At 41.1% G+C, this 16,263-nt stretch overlaps 1 protein-coding gene across 13 annotated transcripts in view; it reads right to left on the reverse strand.

The window, feature by feature from the left end:
• LOC129721347 (filamin-A) overlaps positions 1–16,263 on the reverse strand; it is a 211,782-nt gene that overhangs the window by 125,763 nt on the left and 69,756 nt on the right. For 11 of the 13 annotated variants that reach the window (XM_055673815.1, XM_055673851.1, XM_055673806.1 and 8 more), the window contains 5 exons: positions 2,612–3,095; positions 2,384–2,398; positions 1,882–1,973; positions 366–1,815; positions 61–299 (listed from right to left, as the gene is read on the reverse strand). In XM_055673815.1, coding sequence (XP_055529790.1) covers positions 61–299; positions 366–1,815; positions 1,882–1,973; positions 2,384–2,398; positions 2,612–3,095 — 2,280 coding nt within the window. The remainder of the gene's footprint in view (positions 1–60; positions 300–365; positions 1,816–1,881; positions 1,974–2,383; positions 2,399–2,611; positions 3,096–16,263) is intronic. The other 2 variants (XM_055673840.1, XM_055673910.1) reach the window with 1 other exon arrangement.

Genomic DNA, 16,263 nt, shown 5'->3' on the forward strand with positions numbered 1-16,263 from the left:
TCGGTTGAAGATACATTTAATCGTGCAGTTTGGATGTAGTAGACTAAAGGAAATACTCACTTGGTTCTAACCCGTCGACCTTAATTTTGGAAACATCCACCGCTGGGTTGACAGTTACTTTCGGAGCTACCGGGACCCTCAGTCCACCGTAGACTAAATTGGTTGTGTAAGTTCCAGGCAGGGGTGGAATCACCTCGACTGCATATGTGTTGTCGTCATTGTCGATAATACGAACTGGGATCTTCTGCTTGGTTTCGTCGTGGATCAGGTTGACCTCTAGCAGCCCATTTCCAGCATTTCTGAATCATACAAAGAGTTTTGGTTAGTGATAACAGTAATTATTTGATGTTTTTTCTCTCTATCACCTGGCATCTACGTTAAAATGAGTGGCAGCATTAGGTCTGTTTCCATTCTCCAACCAGGGACCAAAAAACTCCACTTTGGAGGCATCCAGCGGAGTTGAGACGTTAACCCGGAAGGGAGATCCAGGAATAGCTACACCGCCGTAGTTTACTTCGACTGTAACCGGATCAGCAGTGGGTGCTGTGTAGAGTACCTTTTTAGTATCATTTTCATTCTTGATGAATTTATGCTGGATTGTGTTCGCGAATACGTCGTTGATCTTCACCTCCAGTGGAGCATCTCCAGCTCTGCTGGCATCCACTGTGAACTCGGTTGGCTTGTTCATTATAACACTGCCGTTTTTTTCAATCCCTGGACCAAACACTTTCACCAGCTCTGGATGGAAGTCATCAACTTTAGGCAAGATTTGAGCAATGTATGGACTTTTGGGAATATCTTCGTTGTCACACAGAATATGAACGGCGTATTCTCCCGCAACGGTCGGATGATACTTGACTAGAGCCGACCCATCTCCGTTGTCGTGACACTCGATCTCAGCTTGCGAAGGTCCAGCTATGCTAAAGCCAAGGTTTCCGGTTTCACCATTTGTTTCCACCACGAAGCTAGCCGGGCTACCAACCATGCCTGATTTAAGTCCCGGTCCATACGCTACTATGGACGTGTGCTTTTGAGGACCTACTGTGACCTCGAATGGCGATTTGGGTATTTCTACACCACCGAAAAGCACCAAAATCTTGTAGCGTCCCTCTTTCAATGGAATGTATTGAGCTTCATAGGTAGTACCATCGAGCTTGCGGATGTTGTACTCCGGGATTACTCCTCCGGGTCCGAAAACTTTCACCTCTGGAGTTCCCTCACCTGCTCCCTCAGTGTAGATCTTGAAACTAACGTCGTCATCATTAACACGAACTCCAACGGGTTGCAAGCCACGTCCACTAGCTCTCACCTTTCGAGGATCGCAAACTGGAGCAACTCGTACTCCATAAGGACTATTCTTGATTTGGTGTCCATTGTAGAAAACGTTAACGGAGTGCAAGCCAACCATGTTGGCTGTATACTCGCAGCGGTACTGATTCGGAGCTATTTGGCGCAATTTTGCCGCGACAGTTGTCTTATGATTGGCAGGATCTAGTATGATAACTTCCGGAACACCCTTTCCAGCTTCCTTGGTCGAAATGTCGAAATAGGTCGGTTTATTGACGCATACTCCATCCGGCTGAATTCCGGGTCCGCTTGCGACCACTTTAGATGGGTCACCTGCGTGACTGTCCACTTGCACCTCGTAGGGACTTTTCGGGATATCTCGGCCACAAAATTTGACGTACACCTTATGGGGACCTTCAATTTTCGGTACGTAGGAAACCGAATAAGTGAGGTTTTTATCGTTGTTAAACCGGCAGTCCGCTTTCTCGGCGTTCCCTTTCGGATTGATGACGGCCACATCGACTGTTCCTACAATTAAATAATAAAATAAGTTTTATTGAAGCCATAGTGAAGAGTGCCTTTAGTTGGGGTTACCTTTTCCAGCTGAGAACGTTTCAACGGTGAAATTGGCGGGGGCTCCAACAACCGGCCCGGTCGGTTCAATGCCTGGTCCATATGCGCGCACCCTGTTGGTGAATGTTAAAATATTTATGTTAGTCATCTACAGCTAGCTTGTGCCTTAGTGTGAATAAGCTCTACAAAAAAAAACAGTAACACATGCGGGAAGCGCTATTTACATGAGCCCTGAATGGTCGAATTATTATTACCAAAGATAGAAATGGTTATAGCTTCTGGCGGTGCCATCTATCTATGAGTGATTAGTTACCAGAGAAACGAAACCTATAGATATTAGCGGATCGATACCGCCATCTATGGCTAGTCGCTAATGATAGTTTGAATTTGAATTTAGAGTTGCATTTAGAAACGACTTCGACTAAACTAGAGTCCAATCGCGAACGTTATGGAGAATGCGGCAACAATCAAATAAAAAAGTTGATATCATTTTAATCGGCTGGCAAGCGACACGGTAACTTACCGCGGCGGTGGAATACTGTGCGGCGTGCATGAATGAGAGAAAGATAAAATAAAAGTAAAATATTGTTTTGTCTTCTCTGTGACCCACGTATTGATTACATCAGCATAGAGATGTTTGTAATGGTCTACATCTACTAGAGGTAGGCAGCTTAGACTTTTAGTAAAGGCGACGTCCGAAGAATCGATGTCGTTCAATACCAACATGTGTGTGTCGTTGAAGCGTACTCACCTGTTGGGGTTAGTTTTCGGCCGCAGTGGGGCACCTTGTTTGAGCTTCGCGTTCGGGTATTGTGACAAGTAGGTCATCATGGACTGCTCGTCAATGTTGGGGTTAACCATTTCCTCCGGGCGGATCAGTTGTCGCACGTTGAGCCAGTCGTCTGCCAGGCCCATCGCTTCGGTCGCATTCTGGACGGCATCTTTCGGGTCCCACAGGGGCCAGTCCGGACAAAGACCAGGCGCTACTCCGTCGACCAATGCACCGATTGCCTTACCGCTGGTCCAGTCGTTTGTGAAATTGTTGATCGGTAAATCTGGCACCAGTCGCTGGATCCAGTTCATCAGCCGCTGCTTCGGCGTGGGGTTGTTCCCATTCGTTGCCGATTCATGATCATCGCCTTCCCACATGGGCAGCGAGATGGAGTAGTGCAGGATCAGCGTCCAAATGAGACCCATGATTAGCTTTAATTTGCAATCCACAATGTCCGATGAATCTGGAATTAGATTGCAAAAAGAAGGTGATAAGGTCGAAGTCATACAAAAATAAACACTTAAATTGGACATTGTTTACAGTTTGTTTGGCCAATAAGCGAATGAATACGAATTGTGATGATGAGTTACGTCATGTTTTGAATAATCGTGTTCCAGGCGGCGTGAAAAAAGTTCACATTTATCAAGTCATTTTTTATTGATAGTGATGACGAGTGCCACCGGAGATCTTCTGCCGGCGTTGGATTGTTTGCACTTAGAATGTTATTGACACATTCGACGGCGCTCACAGCTTGGGAACCAAATTCGGTTAATACTAACAGTCGTTTGTATTGTTGCACGTCAGTGTTGGACGATTGCACGATTGATTGATAATAATATCGTTGCCATGTTTTTTTTCTGGAAAATATTCAGAAACGCAAAAAGTTTTGTTTTAAGATTTATGAGGATTCTTTTTTTCAAGGAATGGACTTCTCGATGGAAAACTTAAAACATTGCGATTAAGTAGGTTTTGCATAAATCAATGCACCCAGCTTAAAATTTTCACAAAATCCTTATCCTAATAGAACTCACTAAACCAGTAAAAAACTGCAACCTGTTTCCCATGTCGAACACCAGACTCACGAAATCCGCGCGCTGGTGGGTGCGACAAGCAACGTCCAAACCAACTGGGAAAATGGAAATCGATGGCATCTGATAACCGGTTTGTGGTACTCCAGCAGATCCAGGAGACCGCTGTGTTTACATTTCATTGCTACTCATCTACCCAGTTAGCCGTCTCGAAACGTTCTCGAGTGCAGTGTTTCTACACACATTTCACGTAATTGACTTTACTTTTGAAAACCGGGGAAGTCGTTGACTTGATCTGAAATAATAGCAGTGCAAATCTGCGCACGAATCGGTTCGGCTCCATCACCCGTGTGTCTTGTCTGCCAGTCTGTTACCAGTTTGTCCATATTTCTATGCTGGAAGCCGGTCTCGCAAGTAACTACAAGAATACACCGTTGAAGGGCAATTGAAATAACTCAATCAAGTGGGGGAATTGCCGATGCTCTTGCCATGCTCCGTGATTGGGTTTATCGACAGGTTCGTGCAAAGATTGCCCCTGCCTCCTGTTGTGAGATATGAATCTTTCAGATTCTTTCTCACAACCGCTGACGAAGTGGAATCATAGTTTTACAGGTGTTATTGTTATTGTGTACGGCGGCATTGTTCTTGTTAGCATGTCGCACCTGGGATCGGTACCTGTTCAAGGGTTATTGCGTCTACGTGGTGCACTAGGGAGGGGTTAACAGTGTTCTATCATTATCACTATCAGTCATCGACTGATGGTTTTGTGCATTTGGGCTCAGTTTGTGCTTGAAATGCAAACAGGCGTGGCACCGGCTGCATTCCAGTGTCGGTCTCCTTGGCATGGTATGAGTACATAAACGGAGTGGAAAGCTCGCCGGAACTCATTTTCGCGGTTGATCTGATTATTTTCCAAGCGTGATTCATGCGCATATTCACATGTCGAACGGTTGTGTGATATAGGAGAACGGTTTACAGTTGGTACGTGTCAATTAGTCTCGAACAACTCCCTGTTGATTGCTTTGTTGTAATGTGACCTGCATTCGACAAAAATATTGAAATGGCTCAAAACAGAACGGCTTATCATTAAGAGCAGTGTTGTCATTGATCATTTTGTATATACTACATTTTAAACTCATGTAGTGTGAGCTGTTCTAAACAATGAGAGGCTAGATCACCAATTAGCAACGCTAATTCTGAATTAGCGAATTAGTGATTCTGCTGATTTTCAAGTCGGTTGACGTCACTAAAAAATTGACATTCGAAACGCTGATTGCTAGTTAGCTGAAAAAGTAAGAGAGCGATTGCTAACCTTAAATCTATCAAAGAGAACAAAGAGATGCATACTGTCATTTGTTTGGCGATGTTATTTTGGCCTATTTCTGTCAACTTCGTTCTATTTATGAAAAGATAAATTATTACAAGATCAATGATATGAATAATTTCCAAAATATCCGCACTCCACGTGCGTATAATTCTCATTTCTGTAAAAATGTCAAAATACGTTTAAGGAAAAAAACGTCGTGGTGGCGGTACTTGTTTGACATGTTTTTTCAAGAATGTGTTAAGACAGCGAGCCTTGGTAACGTCAGAGGAAGAAGAAGACGATTATCTACAGTGACCATTTCGAAGCCTGATCAAGAGTGTTACGAAAATGATCCACTTGCAAATGCAAATGCGAATAAAACTCAGTTAGTTTCCAAGGATCCAAGGATTTCCTTCGTTGTTACAGCAATCGATTGTAAACTCACTTAAGCGTCCAACAAAACGCGAACGTGAGAAAAGTTGTCAAGATTTAAACTATGATTAAATAGTTTATTTGACACGGCACGATACACTTTAACTTTAACTGAGCCAGGTACAATGTTTTTCAAATTCTAGATTAGCAGGGAAAAGAGGGGGGCTCATTTTTTGTATCTCGCGGCTGACTACGAGCTAGTGGGAATTGAGGGTGAGAGAAGGGGAGTTACAATATTGATTTTAGCATGTAACGGGGATGGTAATCCAACAGATAGATAAAAAAGATTCAACTTTTAATACTAGCATTTTTTATAAAAATGTATAGCTGTGTCATGTAGTGAAGATCACCGTTTCCCAGAATGTCTCTAACGGAAACATTCGATCGACTGCTCAGCCCTGAGGAAGACCCATGTAGTTACTAGGCAGGCCGATGAGTACCTGAAAAACTAAACACGGATACGTTTTTTTGGCCAAAGTCAGCTTTATTTTTCAACATACTCATACATCGAGTCCAAACATTTGCCAACTTTTTGATACCGTCCGAAAAGATCTAGATCGGAAGATTTTCAAAATATGCCTCAGTTCCAGCTTTGAGGTTCTCATATGAGTAAAAACGCTTATCGGTGAGCTACCTCTTTCAGGTTAGGTAACAGTCGCTGGAGGCCAGGTTTGGTAAATACGGTGGTTGAGGACCAATTCGGATAAGATTTCATGCAATTTTGCTAAGCATGGAAGATTGTCGTGATGATAAAGCGGTTTTTCTTCTTCAAATGCGGTCCTTTTTCGGCAATATCGATTTTCAATCGGATCAATAATGATGAACAGTTTGCTCCGGTCATGCTTTTACCTTTTTCAAGATAGTCCACGAATATTATGCCATGTTCATTCCAAAAACGGAGACCATAACCTTTCCGGTCCATTGTTGCGTTTTGGACGCTTCGGGACACTTTGGCCCGGTAAAACCCACTGTTGTGCCTGTTGTGTTGACTCAGGAGTCAACATTCATGGTTATGAATCGGCGCAAAAACTCGGTCGCCTTACGCGGAAATAATGCCCAATTTTACTGGGAAGTCGTCACACGAGCAAACGCGGCACCCATCGCGTGAAGAGCTTCTTCATGCCAAAAACTGAATGATCGATATTGCCCACGCGTTCCAATGACATCCCTAAGCATTAGCTACCTCCCTCAATTTGACTTTGGGATCATTCAACATCATACATGGATTTTTTCGACGTCTTCTGATGTAGTGACCTCTTTTGGGCGCCCAGCTCGTTCAGCACCAACTGTGCTCTTACGGCCACAACAAAACTCGGCAAATCACTTATGAATCGTTTCAATCGACGTTGCAAAGTCCGCGTAATACCTATCCAGCTTGGCCTTAGTCTCGGATACCGTTTTCTTGCGTAGATAGTAGTGTTTGATGAAAACTCGAAACTCAGATGTTCCCATATTAAAAAAAAAAACTCGGAGGTTAGTCGCTTCTCAGTGCTGTAACTTGTTAATGCGTAAACATAAATGGTTAAAGTTTTGACAGGCGTCATTTGAAGGATCAAGCTCGACAAAAATCGTTCACATTAGTGAATTATCTCTTAGAATATTCAGTTACTCATCAGACTGCCTATTAATTCGGGAAGTTGTCGAATCATTATGCGAGAAATGCATATACTTTTCAGACAACAAATTGAGCAAAAACATTTCGGGGAATGAAGGTTCTCGGTTAAAACTTGTATAGAGACAAAGTCAAAAGCCCCTGATATTCAATAATCTACAAGCCATTTGCTCTTTCCGAGCAAAGACGAGTTGAATTTCAGTAGAAACGCAGGCAATCGTTCGTTCTTTTGCCCCGGCGGAAGCCAAATTAAGTACATATCTGTAAGTAAACCGATTGTTCTGACCCATTCGTCTTATCGTATGAGGATCATTTTCTTCATTAATTTCCGGAGGGAAGAGATCATAGCAATTGACCTATAAAATTGTGAGCAGAGGCAAGTTTTCCGGATTTTCGAATAGCAATGACTTTTACCCCCTCCAGTCGTGCGAAACAATGTTTAACGCAAGAAACTTGTTGAACAAATTTAACATTCGCTTCATAAACTGGTTAAATTCGATTCTATCCATTACATCCTGGAGCATTATTGTTGCACGAGAGGAGACTAATTGAAAATTTCAACATGAGGCTTTTCCGTAGTTACTAAAAACGCGTCGCGAAAGGTCTTCTGTTCCAGTACAGAGTCCGGACAGACCTTTTTGGCAAAATCGAGTATCCAGCGGTCTCAATACTTCTCACTCTTTTTTGAAATGTTACGATTCCGCAAGCGCCTGGCGATATCCCAAAAAAGTTTTCCTCGACAACGCGTTTACAAACCGCCGCCAATATCTGCGTTTTTTTTACCTTCAATAACCTCTCAACCTGCCAGTCCAGTACCAGTGTCCAGTAGGAAGTTTCTCGTGAGACTCAATGGATTCCGCTATAATCATCGCATAAGACTTCCAATCAATATTACGTGCAAGGTCGTATGCAATATTGATTGGATCCGGGTAGTCGAACCATTAGCAATTCATCATTGATCGCTTTCCACTAGCAGTCTAACGCTATTGATGTCGAGCAAAGAGATTAGGTACGCGAGTCGCTTGTCCAGTATTTAAAAGTGCCATATCGAAGTCGTTGAATCTCCCTAAATCAAAAAAGGGAGCGGGAAGCAATTTCATTTCATCGTTATATTTAGGCTGGCCAGACGTACCGTTTTGAACGGGACGGTACGGTTTTTTTGTCCATTTTTATGCGTCCCGTTTTTTTACAATTTTGTACCATTTTTGGATATTCCTTTAGAAAATTTCGAAATGAAGCTTTGGAATAAAATTTGTTGAAATGAAAAATAGGTTTTTAAAATATCCAGGAACTTTTCAATATAACTAAGTAAATTTTGTGCCTTCAGGCAGTACCGCTTTACTGGAAAGGACCTTCTTGATCGCGAACGGCATGTGGCCTTCAAAATTATAAATTTCACGACCCTTTCGCCAAAAATCACTACGTAAAATTTCATTATTTGCTAAATATTGTACAGAATGAGACAGATTTAATGAAGCAATGATTAATTGTTTGTATGCTTTAGCTAATAAACTGTTTTAAATACAGATTTTCCCATGTATCCCATTTTAAACCCATTAGTCCCATTTCCCCTCGATAAAATCTGGTCAGCCTAGTTATATTGCCTCTATTCTATTCGCATTCGGAATATATATTGAAGCAATGCAAAGGTTTTTTCAATTCATATTTGTTTGAATGGCGATATTCGAGATCGAGGGAAGGTCGGTTCTAAAAAAGGAATAGTACTTTTTGGTCACCAAAAGTACCCCTCCACCATGTGAGTCTCGATCTCGACAGATTGTGGTAAAATCGTGGAAATTGGATTGATCTCGCGAATTGAGAAACGTCTCACAGAGCGCAAAAGCGTCACAATTATTCGTGTTTATCAAATGTAAAAATAGATCGAATTTGGGGATGATTATTCTGCAATTCCTTTGTGATACAGTGACTGAATTCCAAGCCTTATTAGACGTATTAGTCATCACAAGAAATGATAGCTAAAATGAGGGGCCAATTTGATGCAAGCTGCTTCAAAAATGTTTTCACTGTAGGGAGAAGGGCAAGAGGAAAATTTTTAATGGGATCTGAAACATCGAAAGTTTTAAATATCCAGTCGACGATGTCAGAGAATTTTATGAACCCTGTTTCTTTTGTATTCTCTGGTCCAGAAATGGGCGCACGAAGGGTTTTTGGTGGCCCTGAAAGCGGTGGGTAGTAGTCCTGATTTGATTTTAAATTTTGGAAACCAGGAGGTACCTGCCACGATTTTTCTTCACCGCTTATTTTGTGTGTTGGCTTATTGGACTTTTGCTAGAGGTTATCTTACGACCTTTGCGGGAAAAAGTAGGAGAGTTAAGCATTCTCCTTCTCCTAGATTCTTCTGACAAGGCATAAGAACACCCTTCGCCGGGATCGTTAAATGCACCCTCATCAGTTGGTAAGGAAAAGATGTTTCCTGTCGAGAGTGCCACAGCTCTCTTTAGCATTTCTGCAAAAAGCAATTTGATTGTTTCTCGAGGAAACGCCTAATTTTTTCCTCGCGTTGTTTATACGTGAGACATGCTGAAAGATTATGCTGATAACCCTCCCAATAAAGGTACTCTTCAGTTCCTTTATCGTTCATTGATGTATAATGAATTCAGTTGCTTGCAATCCAATATTTTTACATTTTGCAACAGGGGATTCTTAAAACAGCCAACCCCATAACGCAAAATGTCATCGACGGTGAGGTTTCCTTCCGTAACTACACCCTTGATCTCTACATCCTTAGAAGGGGTGTACACGCGATATTCTCGCATAAAGAGCTCGCAGCAAGTCCTCCTGTGTTCAACATCAACGTATAATTCCATATTGTCCATTACGGCGGAAGCGTTCTGCTCCCCCGCACACTTATCATTGCGTATGTAGGGGGCTAAGTAATAGATGTTAAATAAAAAAACAATTTCTCAAAACAGAGATGAATCAAAAAAAAAAAAAGATAATCGTGTTGAAATAATGGAAGTATAATAATAAACTAGAATACTTCACCAGACTTCCGTATTACACTGTAAACGTCTTGCTAGAATTCGCACTTCTCATTCGGCAGGCTGAGCCAGCGCAAGTGGCTAACAGCGCCCGGCGGCGTAGAGAACCTACTCCAGCTGCTGGACGGCTTTTGTTATCGCAGCACCGGTATCGAAAGCACAAACAACATGCGTACCGTCTGAATACAATGCAGTACAGTAAGGTCGCTTTTTACGCGTTTTTTTTACGCGGGTTACTTTCATCCATTACTCAAAAACGGCACAAGATATCGATCTCATTTCAATCACGTTTTCCGTTTTAGGCCACGAGTGATCATATATCAGTTTTCAAAAAAATTCACAATTTTTGGTTATACACTCAAAATTTAGAATATTGCATTTTGGTCTCTAGATGGCCACTATCATATTCAAACGAGATTTGAACGTTTTAGGACGGTTTTCTCTGTTATATTTGCATCTCAAAAAAGTCGTTTTTTACGCGGGCCCATACAAATTTGGAACGCATCTCCCGCGTAAAAAGCGACCTTAGTGTATTGTTTTATTTCGAGCGAGTAAATCTACGGTGGAGCGATACTCGTATGCTCCTTTTCGCAACGAAAGTAGAGATGCGAATGAGGGGCATATCAGTTATTATAGTATAGATTTTTGAATGTCGAAAATATATAAACTGGCAAACAAGTTACTATTGTTTTTAACAGTGAACTAAAATGTTGAACTAAATTTATTAAACTAACGATTTCTGTTAATTTTTAAATCTTAGCAATGTGAAATCAATGTTATTTAAGAACTTTTTATATTTTTTTAGGAAACCATTTTTTATATGTCTTTGAAAATCACGTTTTAAATGAATTATACATGTTGACTACGATAAAACTTAATCAAAAATGTTCTACGTAAACAATCCTATTTGTTCACCCTTTTTTGCAAGATTTCTGGGAAAAAATGTCATTTTCTTTATTTTTATTACATACACTTTTTCTACATATTGTATCTTCATCTCCGTGTCTCAGAACGTACTGAATTTTCTTTTCCTTCAGTCATGAGCAAAAGCTTTCATTATCAGCATAAAAAATAATTTTTCGCATAATTAAAATTCAAAAATTATCAAGTCCAAATCATGACAAGCAACTATATTATTGAGAATGATCAATCCTTGTTGAAGCGCAAAACTCGACTGATCTGATTAGTCGTTAATATGATTGCTTCCCAAGCACGGTCGACAGAATCATAGACCTTGTCATTTAAAATTTGCTATTTGTCTGTATAAGAGTAAGGATGGGAAATATGGACTAAAATGGCTATCGATAGTTATCGATGATTTCCTTCTACTATCGATAACTATCGATAGGGTTTTCATCCCTATATAAGAGCCTGTTTTACCGGAAGCCGCTCATTCTTATTCTAGACTGCGACATCAGCAGTCCTCCCTTAGCAGCAGCAGTAGCAGTGCAGCGGATAACGGCCACAGCTGTGGTATGGCAACGGATAGCGGAGCGAGTCTCAGCATCGATAGCAGGACCAGGTAATGCAGGGCAGCGGATACCAATGGCAACGGAAGCGTCCACTACTGTGGCAGCGGGGATAGCGCAGCGGTTGACGTTGGTCTCAGCATCTATATAAGCAGGGCCAGCTGATGCAGTGTGGCATTTTAATGAAATACTGTCTCTGAGCGATAGCAGGCACACTAGCAAATAGGGGTGGGCGAAACGGGGGGGATTATTCTTACGATCTAACAGTCTAAAATGATAAAATTGTCTTAAGCGTCAAAAATGTAAAATACACCAGAAATGTAAAAATGCCAAAAGTATCAAAATATTTCATCGACGAATAATTATAATTTTTTGGTCTGCAACGTCAGAACTTTTTTCAACTGTTTCTAAATTTCTGATCATCATCGTTATGATGCTTTGATGAATGAATAAAAATTACACTATTTCCGATGTAATTTCGCATTCCATTTCTGCGTATAGTCACATGATAAAATTTTTCATCTGCAAACAGTGAAAGTTAAGAGAAATTTTGTTTCAAGTACTAATCAAGCCTAATTAACAAGTTGTGTAGATTATGATTTTCTCACTGGTTTCTGCCGTCAACAACGCGTGCAGATTTTTTTTGACAGCCTTAGACAATAAGTGCCAAAACTGAAAGTCATCTTGACCTTTCATTTTCAGATGAAAATTTGCACTCTCACTAAAATGCAGTGCCATTTATTCCCCGTTTGATAGTGAAAGTTTATTTTTTGTTGCGAAGAATGTGTGTGTAAGATTCTTACAAAAATGCTATACCATCACAGTAAAATCTTGCAGGACAACTTGGTGATTGGTAACCATCCTTGCATTTCCGAAAATGTTGGCGAATTCCATCGAATGCAGCCAATCTCGCACAAATGCAGACAGCAACACGCAGCGTAACCGGAATGATCTCACAAAACTCCACGCAACAACGCCACGCCATGTATATTCAAATTGATGACTGTTCCCCCCCCCTCCCGTGTGCGGACCCCACAACGCCGACGGTTACCCTCACGGTGGCAGCATTTGTATGCGACCGCAACTTAATTTCCATTGAATTGATTTTTGCGCATTTTTCTGCACTGATATTGGCGAAGTGCCTTGGAACTGGTACAGTGGCGTCACTGAAACACTGCATGGATTTAGACTGCTAAATTTTACGGTTGTTCTTTGTGCATCTCCTCGCAGGTGACGCTACTGTTTGAAACACGCAACTTCATGGAAGTGGCGACGGTGTTGTAAAATTCGTTTCTTCCATGCCGGGGCCCGGTAACTTCTTCTTCCTTGCCAAGCTCAGCATACACATATGCTCAGACCAGATTCCAAGTTTAAAGTGATACCATTGCCTGTATTGGTACAATCGCCTTGATTGTTATTCCCCAGCCGTTCTGGGCGCAGTTTGCGTACTGAACGGTAAGGAATTATGCGCGAATTTGTTTCTTTTTATGGCCTTAGCCTGACTACAGTCTGCGAAACTCGCCGATGGTGACGTAATACCGCCATACTTGTTCATTCGCTAGCACCGGAGTCCGGTTTATGCAAGGCTCTCGTGCTCTGCTTCGATCACAGGAACGTACGAACGTACATACGTGACCGGGGAGTTTTCATCATTAACTTTGTCAACCGGCATCAATTGGGACGTGGCGCAAACAGCGACGACGATCGTTATTAGTAATTGTTTTCGAGACTCTCCGAGGGTCGCCAACCGGAACGACTCATCTCGGCTTTAATAGTGCTGATGTCAGCATTAGACCGGTGCGCCGTCATCACCGCTAACACTTTTTCAATACAAATACTATACAATTCAGTAACAGCACAATTGTCAATATTGGTTTCCCTTTTTGTTGTCTCCCGAGTTTGCACAAAAGTTGTAATTAATTATGGCAATGGTCAGGCAATCTCACACATTGTTTGTGGTTCCTAGTTTGACACATGCATAGCGCTGCTGTCCAAATACAGGGCGCAGCGTGAACACGGCAGTAGATGGTGCTAGTGTTACTTACTATTGTTATCGTCCGAACGATTATTTTATTGATTATTTGTTTATGTCTGTACTTATAGGGTGAGTAATTTCGAAGAAGAAATTTTCTGGATTGATCAACAAAAATAATCATAATAAAACCCTCTCACTAATCATACTAGATTGGATGACATAATTAGAAGAGATTAAAGAATAAATAGATAGAGAATATAAAAATTTATGCCAACATATAAATAGGTCTTGGACGGAATCAGGTTAACACGAAGAAGCAAGAACGGATTTTACGGTATTTCTATTGTGTGAACTAGTAGTACACCGAGACATCGCCGCCGTTCTCGATGATATAAACGGTGCAAAGCTCTAGCCCCACATCGATTCCAACCTGGAGCAGCATTCTTTACCGACGAGGAGATCAACTTGCTCGATAATGGGTATATAAAACACCTACTTAGTGCACCAGACTGTGTCCAATAAATCGTTTATCTCTTTCTATCCTGCGGGTTTTTCTCTCAGAAGGGCACACCAGAAGCGTTCCGATAAAGAAAAAAAAATCCTTTCCGCAAAAGTGCTTCTGTGTCGGAAGATGCCGGCGCACAATAGACTAATCATGCCGAGGTGAAAACCTTGAACATTGAACACATAAAATCGAGACGAAACTAACAAATCATGGTTAAATAATAACAAACCCTCTCGATGTACAGTAATATGTAGGTACTTCGAATCCAAGCTTGCTTCTCTATTCTGGAATCTCACAGCAAAAAAATTACCTCGTTTGGAATTCAATATCAAACTGCGTGCAGCACTCGTGGACAATCCTACTTTTCTCCTGTCGACTTTCGCTTTCGATTCTGTGATGCAACGACGACGCCCGCAACGGGTCCAACGAAAGTAAACTTGACCATCCGCCCGCCGATCTGAGCAACATTGTTGCGGTGCTGCTGGTTGTTTGCGGAAAGCTCCCTTACCCCCCGGACAACAACGGCGGAACAGAAGAATCATTAGCCAGCAAAGTCACGTGCGGCTGGCCTTTTGCGATGGTGATTGACACAGGCTTCGAGTACCTAACGAGTCTCGGTGAACCATTGTTTGGCTGGTCACCAGTGTAGATGGATCCCTGGCAGAGGTGGCGTTATTACAAGGTAACAAGAATTTATCTTTTTGTGTTCACACTAGCCTTCCGTCTGCTTAGCAAAACAGTGTTGTGCTGAATGTGGAAGTAGCCCATTTATATATGGTTCTGGCATACACTCAAGGCAGACCAGAATATTTTTAACCACCATGACATTAGTAAATTTTCAGCGCTGTGTCATTTCTGGGGAACTCTGTGCAAGAGTAATATGGTTTACTCGATATTACCTGTTCCGATGAAAAGAAGGGCAACACTGTGTTCGCATTTGGCAGTGATAGTGTGGCTCCCTTATACAGTACCATATTGTATCGAATATGACTTACTGCAGTAGGCTGCAGTAAGTCACGAAAGTGGACACGACACTACCATAATTGATCAGAGCAAGTTAAGTTGGACAGAGTACTCCTTCGATTTAAGTAGTCCAATATCAGTGAGTAATAATTCAGTGCATGTTTCTTTAAATAGGCTAGTAATGATACTGGTCACGTCTCGTGCCGGCCGTTAGAGAAAGGAAACAACGTTACGAAGGTAAGGTAATGTATCATGATCGAAACAATTTAGACTATTTTCATGGTACATACATTTTTATGTCACATTTTCGCCATTATTATCACACTAGTGCTTATCGAAACAATCTATCTGTCTAGTTTCCAGAAACAATACTTTATAGCCAATCCGATGTGAATTTATTCAAATATATCATTCTATCTAATCATAGGGTTTGTATCATGATCGGAACAGAGTGAATCATGATCGGAACAAAATATGTATTATAATCGAAACAGCTACTACATTTTAGATTCATTTAAATTCAATTATTTTTAAAGGTAGACAATAAGATTGTCTAAAACCGTTCTTAACATTCCAAATTAGGCACTCTAAAGGAAAAAAAGTTTTTCTAACAAAAACTTTTCCATAATTGAAATCCATCATTAAAATCAAGCGCAGGCAAAGTGAAACGGTGAAGTCTCAGAAGTAAGCTGTCCCGATTATGATTCAATGCTGTTCTGATCATGACACAAAGCAGGCCTTCGCATTTCACCAATGATTCCAATTTTAAAGCAAACATTTTGCACAAAAAGTGTTTCTACATAAAATTTAAATGACACAGTCAGCACTTTACGGAAAAATATACTGCAATCCTTGAATATTTGATTCCATCATCACTGCCTGCAAACAAGGCATGAAAGCAATTGTAAGGGAAGCTTATCTTCGAAAACGGATCAATTTTTGAAACTTTTTTAATAATAGCAGGGTGGCCAATCAAAATCGATTTTCGATTTCCCGGTTTTCTCGATGAAATTTATTTAAATTTCCCGGTGTTTTATTTTTTGAAGTAGAATACTTCTCTCAGGAAGTTCGACTACATAGGGATGTGAAATGAAAATCTAAAACCGAAAAAAGTGAAAAATATGTCCAATTTCAAATGCTAATAAATCGGTTAGTATTCGATGGATTTCCTTCGTTCTTGCAGCAATAGATTGGAAAATTTTCTAAGATTCTTCCCAAAATAAGATAATTGTAATTTTATTATTCACACTATTGTACTATTGAAAATAGTCAAGGCTTGTCAAAACGAAAAATTCGACCTCTGATTGGTAGTTATATGCTTGCTTCCCAAGCACGGTCG

This window comes from Wyeomyia smithii, chromosome 1 (genome assembly GCF_029784165.1).
Source record: "Wyeomyia smithii strain HCP4-BCI-WySm-NY-G18 chromosome 1, ASM2978416v1, whole genome shotgun sequence".
In the NCBI taxonomy this organism is placed as follows: domain Eukaryota; kingdom Metazoa; phylum Arthropoda; class Insecta; order Diptera; family Culicidae; genus Wyeomyia; species Wyeomyia smithii.